This window comes from Camelus dromedarius, chromosome 10, assembly GCF_036321535.1.
Source record: "Camelus dromedarius isolate mCamDro1 chromosome 10, mCamDro1.pat, whole genome shotgun sequence".
NCBI classification, from domain to species: Eukaryota; Metazoa; Chordata; class Mammalia; order Artiodactyla; family Camelidae; genus Camelus; species Camelus dromedarius.
Window position 1 is genome coordinate 61,082,899 of NC_087445.1, and position 13,289 is coordinate 61,096,187.

Sequence of the window (13,289 nt, forward strand, 5' to 3'; positions counted from 1 at the left end):
AGTCATATTGGGTGAGGGCCCTCCCTAAAGATCTCAACTTATATCTGCAAAGACCCTATTCCCAAAGAATGCCTCCTTCGCAGGTAATGGGGTTAGGACTTCAACAGATCTTTTGTGGGGGCACAATTCAACTCATAACACACAAGGAGGCGGTATATTGAGGGTCAACATGAGCAGCACCCCCCCCCCTTTTTTTAGTGTGGCAAAATACAAATAACATAAAACTTACCATTAATGACATTTAGTACATTCACAGTGCTGGGCAACCATCATCACTGTCTAGTTCCAGAACATTTTCATCCCCCAAGAATGAACTCATACCCATGAAGCAGTCACTCCCCATTTCCCCCTGCTCATGCTCCCAGAAAACCCCAAAACTTTGCTACTACGGATATTTCATGTAAGTGGAATTGTACAGCGTAGGACCTTTTTGTGAATGACTGCTTTCACTTAGCATAACGTCTTCAAGGTTCATCCTTGTTGGAGCGTGGATCAGTACTGCCTTCTTTTTTATGACTGAGTAGTATTTCATTGTATGGCTAGACCAGATTTTGTTTATCCATTCATCCATTGGTGGGCATGTGGATTGTTTCCATCTTTTGACAATTACGAACGATGCTTCAATATGAGCAGTTCTTACCTGTGAGATTCTTGAGAGACAAGACCTACTTGGAAGAAGTGAGTGAGACTTTGGGAGATAGTGTTAGCCAGAGTTAGTGAATAAATACAAGACACCCAGATAAATTCGAATTTCAGGTAAACAGTAAGGTTGTTTTTTTAGTATAAGTAAGTCCTATCCAATGTTTGGGACAGCATATTGGTGGCTACAGGATCCTTGTTGACTGATATGGCAGGCAATATTTTTCACACTGGGCCAGCTCGTTCCCAGAAGGTTGTTGGGGCCAGAAGGCAGCTCTTCCCGAGCCAGCAACACCTGCAGTTCCCAATCCCCTGTTGCACAACTCAGTGTCCGGAAACAACCAAGGTGGACTTCCCCGGGGAAAAGCCCAGGCCCGTGTTTGCTCTGTCCACAGTGAATGAAGCTTCAGCTGTGGACAGCCACACAGTCATGTCTTACAATGACCAGCAGCCTGGTGCTGGGGCTGCGACAAGGCTGCGCAAGAAGGGGAGAGGCTGGCAGGTGGATTCAAGTCTCAGCATCCTGAGACATGGTCTTGGGGGTGGGCGGGGGGGGGGGTTGTTCTCTCTCTCTGGACTTCAATTTTTCTCCCAGAAAAATTGGGGGTGATATGCCTTTCCCTGCTTGCCAACCACAAAGCAGGAGGCTATTGTTCTGTTGACTGAAAAAAGATGCACAGCTTAAAAGTTAAGACTAATGTTTTATGTGGCAGACTTTGTGAGGACTACAAGCGTGGGAGGCAGCCTCTCAGATTGCTCTGAGCGACTGCTCCAGAAAGGTAGGAGGAACCAGGATATACAGGAGCTTTGCAGCAAACACCAGGTAGTCGGAATATCAAAAGATTACTGTTAATTAAAGAAAACCAGACATCGCAAGTTAATAAACTTAGGGCTTTTCTCTGTATGGGAAGATGTCAAAGTCTGGGCTCATTGAAATCATTCCTTTGATATGCACCTTAGCTATCCAGGGCCAATACTCTGTTCTTTCCCATCCTGAGTCCCCTCAGGGCTAACTGATCGGGGCAGCTATAGTGGCTGAAAGATTATGGTCACAACATCCTTGTTTTCTGCCTTTTGTCTACTGACAAAGCAAGCGGTATTCTTATTCCATGGCTCCATAATAATAGGATTAAAGTTAAAAGTGAATGATATTCAACTGCTTTTTGACCTATAATAATCCATAGTCTCACCTGGTTCAACCCCGAATAGCACCTTTCAAAACGATGACAGCTACAACTTCTCGCACACTTTCTGAGCCAGGAGCCGTGTGGCGTGTGATCCGTGTTTGTCTCATGCACAGCACTCGGAGCCATGTGATGTTGCCCTGGCTCTTCAAATGGAAGGACTAAAGTCCGAAGAGGTCACATCAGTTGCCCAAGATCACAAAACAGGATTTGAACTTGAGTAAAACTTTCTGGGTATTTCCTCAGCCCAGACGTGAATTTCCTAAGGACTGTTTGCTCGGCCAGTGTATTCTTGTGGTTGCTCACATAGAGGGTCACGAATTAGTCGTCAGATACAGAGCTCAGCCCTGGCCTTGACGAAGAAATTTGTATAAAGTGGCTTTCTCAGAAAATGAAGCATTTCAAATGGGTGCATTTCCCTGATTATCAAAACCTCACCTTTTCACCGTGTCACCTTACCCCTCTGAGCTGCTGGGTTCCTCATCTGTCTAATAGGGAAAGTATCCTATTTTCCTGAATCTAATGTAGACATCTTTTTGCATTCTGATGTCTTTAGAAGTGAGATGTAACCTGCAATCACTGAAGTATTTATGTAATGCAGGGGTCTGTCTTTCCTTCCTCACCACCACCATTGATCAGATGGTAATGGTTATTACAATAGGGAGACCGTTAGAAGCAAGTTTGTTTCATTTAATATATAATTCACATAATGTGAACTGATTGAATCTGCATAACAACCCAGTGAAGTAGGATTTGTTGTTATTATCCCCATTTTACAGGTAGGAAAGTTGAGGCACAGAGAAGTTAAGTAACCTGGTCAAGGTCACACAGTTAGCAAGTGGTAGAACCAGGACAACACTTTACCGCCATCCTACACTGCCCTGATTGCTTTTCGGCCCTTTCTTTCCTGCCAGACTTCTCTTGACATTGTGCCAGGGACAGATGGAGGGGCAGGCTGAGGAGAGTGCCCAAGACCTCAATTTATGGAGGTACTAAAGCATCCTTGAAACGTAAGAAGATGGAGAAGATTGTACTTTGTCAGAGTGATTTCTGGGTGTGCTTGGAGAAACGCCTCTTGGGAGGAGAGTGAGACCCCCAAGCGGCAGCCTGAGAGTGAGGATGCTAAGTACCACTCCCCCCTTCCGAGGGGATGCACTCCCCTTATTCACTGTATTCATTTCCTCTCCTCTGCTCACAACACTCCTGGCCACCAAACGTGTGGCCTTTCTCCCACATTGAGAGATTCTCCAACTCTCCAGATACCAACTGGGTGTCCTACAAATCAGTTCAGTTCTGACACTGTTACTGAACCGAATTTGGGTTCACTCCTCCCACGTACAGCAAAGACAATCTACTGACATCAGCTTGTGGTGAAGGAAAGTCCAGTGTTCACTGCAGGCACCAAGCAGAGAGAATGGACAGTGCATTCAACCACACATGGCAAAAAAAAAAAAAGAAAAAAGATTCTCAATATTACTAGGAAGCACGAGCTGCTGTTGCAAGAACTTATTGCCTTAATGCTGAGAAGGAAATGCGAAAGTTAATTAACTTGTCATTCCTCTTTCTGTTGTCGAACCCAAGTTCGTATGTGCCATGCACCATGAGGCCAAACTGAAACATTGGAGTCTGGAGCAGAGAAAGGTTTATAAATCGAAGAGGCACCAACACAGAAAATGGAAGGCCTAGACTTATCTCAAATCCATATTGCAGGCTTTCTGGGGCTCAAGGCTTTTTTATTTTAATTGAAGTACAATTGATTTACAATATGTTGGTTTCTGGTGTACAGCATAGTGATTCAGTTACACATATGTATTCTTTCTCATACTCTTTTTCATTATAGGTTATTATAGGATAATGAACGTAGTTCCCTAGGATCAAGGTTTTTAAAGGCAAAAAGGGTAAAGGGGAGAGGGTTGTAGGATGCGTGATCAGCGTGTGGACCTTCTGATGGGTTGGTGGTGAGGTAACAAGGTGATGTTTTGGGAATCTCAATCATTAACCTTCTGGTTCCAAACAGTCTAGGGTCTACGTGCTTGTGGTCAGCACGTAGTCACCATCCGCCACCTGGGTGGGGGTTTGAGTTTCTGTAGGAGAACTCAGAGGTCTGCATCACATAGTTATCTATATCCTTTCAGGATGAACTAGGAGTCCTGTGACTCTATTGTCCTAATCATTAACTGATGGGCCTTGGTTTTGGAACTCAAAGAAGGCCTAGGAAACTAAAGCCTCTCCTCACTCCCCCTTTTTTTTTCTTTCTATAAACAAGAAACGGAAGGGCTTTTTATTTGTTGTTTTTTGTTTTTTTTTTTTGACCCGGGAAGGCCCCGCAGCGTCCTGCTCAGTTTCATTACCTCTAAGTCCATTCAAATCCTCCCTGAACTCTGCCGAAGTAGTGTCTGTCTCCTATATCAACAGGAGCATCTCCCACAAACCCTCAGGACATTTGGATACAGCACCCAATGTTTCAAGGACAGAGTACAAGATGGGAAGGATTGTCCCCCTGGGACCTGAGCAATGTGGGTCACTCTCTGCCAGTACCAGCCACCAGACCCCAAATGACAGAGGTGTTTATGTGCTGTTGCATAAACTTTGTGTGTGTGTGTGCGTGTGTGTGGGATACAGGGCCCTCTAAAGCCCTGGGCTCTGGGTAGGGGACCCAGTAGCCCAGGTCTAATGGTGGTGCTGTCCCCACACAACGTTCAGCAGCTCCTTGAAATAAACAGTGTCTTGAGTCTGTGAGCAGTTCCATCATCTCACTCCTGGACCCAGCAACCTCCCACCTACTCTGCCAAGTCCATTCTCCTGTTCTTGCCCGACCTGTCCCATGTTGTTCTCACTGCAGACAAACAGAGTCACCTTTCTAAAGGGCAAATCTGATTATTTACCACCCCACGCCCTCACCCTCTGCACCTCACTTAAAATCTTTCCATTTCTCTCCAATACCCACTGAGTCCACTGCAAACTCCTCAGCCTGGCTTCCATGCTCTGCAGCTCGGGTTCCCGCCAACCTCCCCAGCATCAGCCCCCGTCACTCTGACTCTGATCCCATCACACACTCCAGCCACACAGACCATCCTGGTCCCTCGCATATCACTCCTCCGGCCTGAGGAGCTCCAATCACTGCTGCAAGACTCAAATTAGAGCAACGTAAATTCAAAACACTAACTGAGCTGGCAAGAAAAGAAAAGAAAAAGGAGGGAACTTCTAGTTCTGACAAGCACATGGAGAAAGAGATCCATTTCGGCATTGCCAAATTGGGGCAGCGTTAAAAATCGTTAGTATTTTTTGATTTGTCATGTTTTTGTTTTCTCTGCTTTTGGGGAGAGGTTTGTTTTTTTTTTTTTAAATCAACTTGAGGTACAATTGGCATACAATAAAATGCACGTATTTTCAGTTTCCAGTTCAAAGAGTTTTACAAATGTGCATACGTGTGTAACCGCTACCACAATGAAAGTGTAGAACTTGGTCATCTACTTCAGAAAGATGTGCCCCTTGGCAGTCAAATCGTCCTCCTTGCCTTATGCAAGCACTGACCTGATCTCTATCATTGTCATTAGTTTTGGCTGTTCTAGAACTTCGTGTAAATGGAATCATACAGTACTCGCTCTATTGAGTCTGGCTTCTTTGGTTCCAGATGTTTTTGAGATTCATCCATGTTGTTATATGTATCTGTGGTTCATTCTGCTGCTGTTGCTAAGTAATATTCCGCTGTATGAAGATACCGGTTTGCTTTTCCATTTTCCTTTTGAAGGATATCTGAATTGTTTCCAGTCCAGGGCTATTTTAAATCTCATTAAAGTCTTGTGCTTTAAAGATACATGATTTTCTTTTGAAAGAAATTTGGACATTCTCTGACACATATCGTCAGAGGAAAAAAAAATCACAATTCGAAATGCTACAGAGAATTATATCTCAATCCAGCTGGAAAAAAATAAAGTTAACGCTATTGATACAACGGCAGGACATGATTAAGGAACTTAGAATCCAGGAAGTGGATGAAAGGTTGTGTATCCATTCAAATTACACCTGCCGACTACACTGATATATGCAAAATTATTCAAAATATACGAAATGAACAAGCATACAAAATTGTGAGCTCATCATAAGACTTTTTTGAAAATATTTATTGGTACCAGTAAAGATTTGACCTCATCATGTAGAAATGCAAATAGGCAGTAGAATTATTTTAATTTTGTTTTTTTCGGGGGAGAGGTAATTAGGTTTTATTTATTTTAATGGAGGTACTGGGAATTGAACCCAGGGCCTCATGCACACTAAGTGCGCACTCTACCACTGGGCCACATCCTCCCCTTGGCAGTGGAATTTTTTATTCTGTGGTATTACTGAGTGTCCACTGTATGCTGGGCACTGTTCTAGGGTTGGGAATATATTGGTGAAAAGAGAGGCAAGCTCCCTGCTCATATAGCAGGGGGTGGAGACAGCACAGAGATAATTTCCTATTTTAGATGCTGGGAGTTGGTTTAAGTAACGCATTTACTGGAAATAAACATTCAACTTAGGAGCCTCTTTTTTTTGGAAATGCCCCTGTCTCCAGGACTGGGTTGGGGCCCCTCTGGGCTTTTGCTTTTTCCCAGTTGTCACCACCCTCAGTTGGAATTGAACCCACGTTTGCCCTCACCCTCATCCCTAAACCCCTCTCCGACTCCATTCCCCCCACACCCCATGCGAGCCCGGGAACTCTCTAAGTTGCCTTCAGCATTTGATTTATGCTGGGTCCCTCTCAGGTCTTGGTGCTTAGTAGGGCAGGAATTAGATGAAAACAGGAGCATTTGCTTACAGGCCCCTCTATCAAAATCTACCCACATTAACTAGTATCAGTCCAGCCCACATTCACCTTGGCTTTGAATAGGCAGAACTTCGGACCTTTGTAACCCCTCCAGGTCAAGGAACCAAATCAGACATGGGCTTGGAGGCTTTACTTACAGCTGGCTTTGCGGGAAGGAGGGAAGGTTTTTGTAAAAAGGCGTTTCCCAAGAGCTCACCAGATTGTGTCACAGCCAGGGCCTCAGGACCCCGCCCACAGCTAGTTTAAAGGACACTGGCACCTTCCAGCCCCCAGTTTGCCTGGCTACAGGTGCCTCCCGGTCTCAGCATGGCACTGCCCTGGGCCCTTGCTGTTCTGAGCCTTCTTCCTGTGCTGGATGCCCAGAGCCCAGCGTGTCCCAATGTGACGGCGCCACCCATCACCAATGCCACCCTGGACCGGGTGAGTGCCTGAGTCCCTGAGCACCATGGGCAGCTGCCTCCCTCTCTGGGCTTCCCTTTGCCCTCCCAATGCCGTCCTTTTCTCTCCTGGGTCCTGGGGTGAAATTCTGACCAGGCTCTGGAGGCACTTCTGTCTCCAAACTCAGACGCTTCATTGCAAGTTTCCTCAGCTGGGGACAATTCTGTACTGGGCAAGGAGGGGCTGCCCAGGGGTGCTAGGGGTGAGGGGAGATGCCTGGTCCTCCGAGTGAGCTCCTGCCATCCACTCCTCACCCGAGGCCCCAGTCTCTTGGTTTGCAAATTGCCAAGTCTCACCCCAGCTGACTGTCAAGGATTCGGTTGCCAGCCTCCGTCACCAGCTCCTGGCTTCTCCCCAGATCTCTGGCAGGTGGTATTATATCGGCTCAGCCTTCCGAAACCCTGAGTACAACGTGTCGGCTAGATCGATCCAGGCGGCTTTCTTTTACTTTTCTCCTAATTACGTGGAAGACAAGATCATCCTCAGAGAATACATGACTATGTGAGACCCCTACACGCTAGCTCACCCCCAGCCCCAGGTTCTGGCTTCCATTCCCAGCTGCAGAAGGACCTGGAGGAAGTCTGCCCCTCCTCCTGGCCTCAGCTTTCCCACTGATGGACTGGGGAGGGCAGACTCTAATTGCCACCCAACTCTTGGCTCTCAATGACTGTGATGCGTGGTTGCCAACTTCCCCTTGGTCATCTTACTCTTTTCTCCCCACTTCTGTATGGTTTTATAGTGGGAACCAGTGCATCTATAACACCAGCATCCTGACGGTCTATCGGGAGAATGGGACCATATCTAAGCATGGTGAGGACCAGGCCTCATGTGCAGGGCGGCTGTATGGAGTCGGGAGACGGTGGGTGGACCAGCCTAAAGGAGGGAGTCCGGGGTAAAGGCCCTGGGGGCTTTGGGCACGGACAACATGGGACAGGCTGACTTACTTCTTGTATCTGTGGTCCCAGTGCCTGTACATGGCAGAAATTGGTAATAACTGCCAACGCTTTTGAGCTCTTACTATGTGCCTGGCACTGTTTGAAGTACTTTACGTGAGTTAATCCCCTTAATACTCACAAACAACTCTAGAAGAACATTACGGTGATCAGATGAGAAAACAGAGAAACAGAGATGTCAAGTAATATCTCCAAGGTCACACAGCTGGTAATGAGAAGAAGGATTCAAACCCCAGGTTGGCTCCAGTCCTGCCTTTCTGTCAACTACTTACCCTCCTGGAGCTAAGGTGGCAGCCTCTGTTGGGGAGGCAGTGTCTCACCATCACCTGTCTGAGCCTGATTTCCTCATCTGTAAACTGGGGAGAAAGGCCCTGACAGCCATGGTCCATGTGAGGCACCTCTGACTCCACACAAGGAGAGTGCTCAGTGCAGAGCCTGGTGCACAGGAAGAGCGAGGGACCCATGGCCCAAGGGAACCCTTGGTTTTCACTGATTGGCTGTGTGGCCCTGGGCACACCTAGGTTCCTGGCCTGGGAGATGGAAACCGTTGTATCAGCCCCACAGTCTCACCAGAAGCTTTCTCCTCCAGAGTGGGGAAGAGAACACTTTGCTGACCTGCTGTTCACCAAGGACCCCAAGACCTTCATGCTTGCCAATGCCAGGACAGACGAGCAGAACAAGGGGCTGTCCTTCTACGGTAGACCCCCTCAAACTCCTACTCCTCCCAGGCCTCACCCCAGGACCACTGCTGCTCGGGCTAGACCTCAAAACCCCAGCCTTCCCCAGTCTCCCACGTGGGCCCCCCAGCATCCTCACCTGGCCTCCCTGCTCCCTCCTGCAGCGGACAAGCCGGAGCTGACCCAGGAGCAGATGAAAGAGTTCCATGAGGGCATCTCGTGCCTGGGCATTGACAAGTCCGAAATCACGTACACCGATGAGCAAAAGGTGAGCGCGAGGAGGACTGGGCCCTGCCCTGAGGGTGAGCCGCCTGGGGCAGCCCCAAAGACCCAGAGAGGGGAGCTGCCAGTCAAGGCTGCACAGTGAGGCAGGATATCCTGTTTAAGCACCTGCCTCACTGCAGGGCCCACAGCGGGTGATGAGAGGCCAGGAGGGAAAAGGCTCAGGGCAATCAGGGAGGATGCCCGGAGCAGGTGGGAAGGGCTGGGAAGGCTAACGGGAGGGGAAGAGCGTGGCCAAGGTGCGGCAGTGGGAACTTGGGAAAGAGACACACTAGGGGAACGATTCTGCACTGCTGCCTGCCACACCCCAGGCTTCAAAGGCCCACGGGATGGGGAACTGGTCTTGTGGTTTTCGGTGTCACCTGACCTGCAGGTCCAGGACCACCGTCCTGATTTTTGCTATCACTGAGAATTCCCCGTGTTGTCTTGATACATTCCTTTAAACCTGTGTTAAATGAAATGCTTTACTTGGTCTTGCCCTACACGATAATATCTGAAATCACAGAGCAGGTGATGAGCAGGTTACACCCTTTGGGCTATACATGAAATCCGTTCCTGATGATTAAAATAAAAACATCTCCATCTGTCTGCCACGGGAGGTCATTTCCTGTGACCCCCTCCCCGTGGCACAAACCATCCCCCCACTTTCGGGGACCCCAGGAAAGGGCTTATGACCACAGGCACAGGAGCTGGCCCCATCTATCGCTGGAGGACCTCAGGCAGGCCGCAGGCTGCCCTGAGCCTCACTCTCATCACCCACAAAGTAGTGTGAGGAATCCAGGGGATCCACAGAAGGGAGTGGCAGGTTATAAGTGCTCAATATCTGCCAGTTATTAAGGGTTAGAGGTGAAAAGGCTGGGACTCAGAGAGAAAATGACTTGCCCAGGGTCACCCAGCTAAATCCCTGCTCGGGCTGGTCCACAGTCCACGGCCCGTTCCACTCTCCCCACAGAAAACCCCTTGCCCTCCCCATCTTCGCACTTTCTCCCCCTGTCTTCTAGAATCTGTGCGGGCCACTGGAGAAGCAGCACGAGGAGGAAAGGAAGAAGGAAAACGAGGGCTCCTAAGAGGACACAGTGCTGGGTTAGGACCTTGGGGGACTTTGGGGGCCCATCCTCAGCCCCTCGCCCACACTTTGTACCTCAGTTCTTTCCCTCAGTTGCATCAATAAAACTTCTGTATTTTGTACAGGCAGATTGTCTTTTGCTCATTTGTTCATTCATTCATTCATTCATTCATTCATTCATTCATTCATTCATTCATGTTGTGCCCGCCCAGCGGTGAGCCCTGGTTAAAAGGGCCCCTGTTATAACACCCAGCACATGTGCCAGGATAGATGACTACATGCACTGAGAGCTATGGGAGCCCAGCATAGGCAAGGTTCTTTCTCTAGTATGGAAGTCTGGGAAGGCTTCCTGGAAGGGGCTTCTGAACCAGTCTAGAAAGCTTGATAACACCTGCTGTTTCTGCTGCAAGCCAAGGATCTGCTTGAGGAACAATGAGGCAGAGGACCCCGAATAGGCATTCAGTAGACAGAAGGCCGTGAGGGCTCAGGAGTGTGGTCCAAGCACAGGGACATCACCCCAGCCATCTGGGGAGGTGAGTTGGGAGGGACCAGACTGGAGGCAGGAAGACCCATGCAGAGGCTGCTGTGAGCATCCTGGTAGAGGAAGGTGCCTGGGCCATGGCAGAGGCAGGATGAGGGAGACTCGGAGGACTCGAGGCCAGGCCAGAGGGGCTGTGTGTGTCCATGAGGTGTCCCCAGAGTGCACACCTACCACCCAGGAGGAGGACAGGTCACCTAGGGGTAAGATTGGTCTCTCAAAACTAATCATTCTTGCAAACGTGTTTGGAACCCTCGCGATGGGGCCATGTCTGAGGCAGGTCCACTTGGTGGCATAAGAACTGAGCATCTGAAGCCAGGAGTCAAGCAAGGAAAGCTGGCCTCCTTCTAGACCCAAAGGCTTTATAATATATGGTCACGTGAGGGAAGCAGCAACACTCAGGCGGCAGAGAAGTTGGGGGTGAATTACTCGAGTAATCCCATGTGCGAGTGTCCTGAGCCTTCCAGAGCGACAGAACCATAACCCTGGCTCCTGACACCTCACACGCCAGCGCCCTCCAAAGAGCCACAGACCCAAGACTCCAGCACCCTTTGTTCAAAGCTGCATCCGTGCTGTATGCCCGGGGCACTGGGGCTGTGACACTGCCCTGGGCCTCCACCTCGGGCTCCCCCTTCCCATCCTGATATCCTGAAGGGTGTGGACCTGGAGGCTCAGAACCTGTAAGAAACCTTCCCATCTCAGTGTTAACTCTCAGCAAGATGCCATTTTCAACTCTACTGACAAGAATCAGCTGAAAAATAAAACAGAAATGGGGGGCAGGGTATAGCTCAGTGGTAGAGTGCGATGCTTAGCATGCATTAGGTCCTGGGTTCAATCCCCAGGACTCCATTAAAAATATCACTCAATCAATCAATCAATCAATCAAATTAACCCCTCCCCCAAAAGGGTCCTGGAGGCCAGGGAGGAGAAAGTGAGATGAGAGAGGAGGAACGCTGAAGACAAGCTCAGGCAGGACTTGGGGAGAAAAAAAAGTCATGGAGGTTTAGAGAGAAAAGAGCAGTAAGGAAAAATATGGACTTTGCAGTCAGACCATTGTGAGTTTGGGCAAACAGCCCACTGGGACCTCAGTCTCCTCATCAATAAAACGGAGGCACAGAGGGGTCAGTACTTAGCTGTTGTTGCCGTTTGCTGCTAAAAGGAGCACTGGAAAGAGTCCAGGCTCGTGCTTTGCGGACCCCAACCTGCTATGTCTCTTACCACCTCTGGCCTCAGTAAAAGCGGCTTGGCCAGACAGTCTCTCCTGGCAGGCCCCTCCAGGGGGAAAGGTTTACTGTTCTGAGGTGGGAAGTGGGAGACACAGAAGGCACCAGAGGGAGGCAGGAAGAGTTGGAAGTGTGCACCCAACTGGTCCCCTGGGAGAGGGCTCGGCTTAGCACCAAATCTTCCGCCCCACAAACCTGACATTAGAAACCACAAGTCGATGACACACCACAGATGTGGGCAGCTTTGGGAATGTTTTGGGGGTTTTTAGGGGCCTTCATTTCTTAAGATCAATATTCATTCTTCTTTATTTGTCCTCATAATGAAAATAGATTTTTAAACACCTCAAATATACAAATATCACTGATGCACACACATTCCAGAAAAGCTGAGGTATGAGCTGCTACAGGGTCGGGAAGCAGGAGGTGGCCTGGCCTCAGGGCCACAGGCCAGGACCTGGCAGGTAGCTGGCCACTAGCCCAGTTCCACAGGGATCCCCGGGAGAGAGCCTGGGGTGAGGTACCGAGGGGGACTGGCGGACGGCTTCCCGGGCCCTCTGCGGGGTGTCTCCATCCCAGCAGGCCTGTGGGAAAGCCTCTTAACCATGGAGAAGCTGGATGCCTATCATCCTAAGGTATCCCAGTGGCCTCAGTCACTGAGCACCAGTCACCAGAAGAGAGGTCCCCAGCCGCGTCCTTCCCAGAGACGCCTGCTCTGGAGTATCTGGTTGCAGCTGGTGGGTAAGTTTTCACCAGAAACCCTGGCCCTGTCCCTTCTTCTCTGGCCTCCTAAGAAGGACCCAAGGCCAGGAAAATGTCTCAGTTTAAAAAAATATCTGTCCATCTGTAGACAAAATACATATTATTAGCTGGCAATGGACAAGTGCAGGACTGGGAGACTCCCAGAGGCGGTGTCTGGACAGAGGCGACCTCGATCCCAGCACCAACCACAGGGCTGGGCCCCAGGAAGTGACTTCTCTTGATGACAGCTGACACGCCTTCCGTTCTGGAAACACCCAGGCTGTGCAGGCAGGGCTGATGTGGAGGGACCCCGCCCCCACGAGGGTCTGCGGGGCCTCCAGCAGTGGCTCCAGCTGGACCCTGGCCCAGGGGACGACAGCGGGCTGCCTGCCTCTCGCCATCCATGAGTCTCTGAGCCTTGAGTGGAGTCAGAAGAGGCAGGAGCCCCGCAGGCCGCGGGCCTGGCGCAGTTCGGCCGACAGGGAGCGGCTCATGTGCTTGGTGGTAGAGCGGACACTCTCAGCGGCCTGCACGGCTCGGCTCAGGGCCTTGTTGAGCTCCTCCAGGTCCTCCAGGTCCAGCTGGATGGAGCGCTGGGGTCCCCCCGCCGGCCGGGAGGAGGCTGCGGGGGGCCACTCGGCGGCCGGTCGGGCTGAGGGGGCTGAGGTAGGTCCTGGAGGCACATAGAATCTGGGGAGAGAGGTAAGGGCATTCACCAACCATGGAGAGGGTGGCTGGTTCTCA

At 49.9% G+C, this 13,289-nt stretch overlaps 2 protein-coding genes across 9 annotated transcripts in view; one reads left to right on the forward strand and one right to left on the reverse strand.

The window, feature by feature from the left end:
- The first annotated feature begins 6,891 nt into the window (after window positions 1-6,891).
- LOC105103752 (alpha-1-acid glycoprotein) lies at window positions 6,892-10,174 on the forward strand. Its single transcript, XM_010997384.3, has 6 exons — window positions 6,892-7,050; window positions 7,427-7,569; window positions 7,808-7,878; window positions 8,611-8,718; window positions 8,863-8,966; window positions 9,982-10,174. The coding sequence occupies exons 1-6, from the start codon at window positions 6,937-6,939 to the stop codon at window positions 10,045-10,047; spliced, it is 606 nt and encodes a 201-aa protein (XP_010995686.1). The 5' UTR covers window positions 6,892-6,936; the 3' UTR covers window positions 10,048-10,174.
- Window positions 10,175-12,085: 1,911 nt separating this feature from the next.
- AKNA (AT-hook transcription factor) overlaps window positions 12,086-13,289 on the reverse strand; it is a 52,927-nt gene continuing 51,723 nt past the window's right edge. For all 8 annotated transcript variants that reach the window (XM_031450272.2, XM_064490443.1, XM_064490445.1 and 5 more), the window contains one exon: window positions 12,086-13,235. In XM_031450272.2, coding sequence (XP_031306132.2) covers window positions 12,974-13,235 — 262 coding nt within the window. In that variant the 3' untranslated portion in view covers window positions 12,086-12,973. The remainder of the gene's footprint in view (window positions 13,236-13,289) is intronic.

Coding starts and splice junctions, on each gene's coding strand:
- LOC105103752 (XM_010997384.3), top strand. CDS start 6,937: ATGGCACTGCCCTGGGCCCTTGCTGTTCTGAGCCTTCTTCCTGTGCTG. Junction 7,051..7,426: donor CCAATGCCACCCTGGACCGG/GTGAGTGCCTGA, acceptor GCTTCTCCCCAG/ATCTCTGGCAGGTGGTATTA. Junction 7,879..8,610: donor TGGGACCATATCTAAGCATG/GTGAGGACCAGG, acceptor TTTCTCCTCCAG/AGTGGGGAAGAGAACACTTT.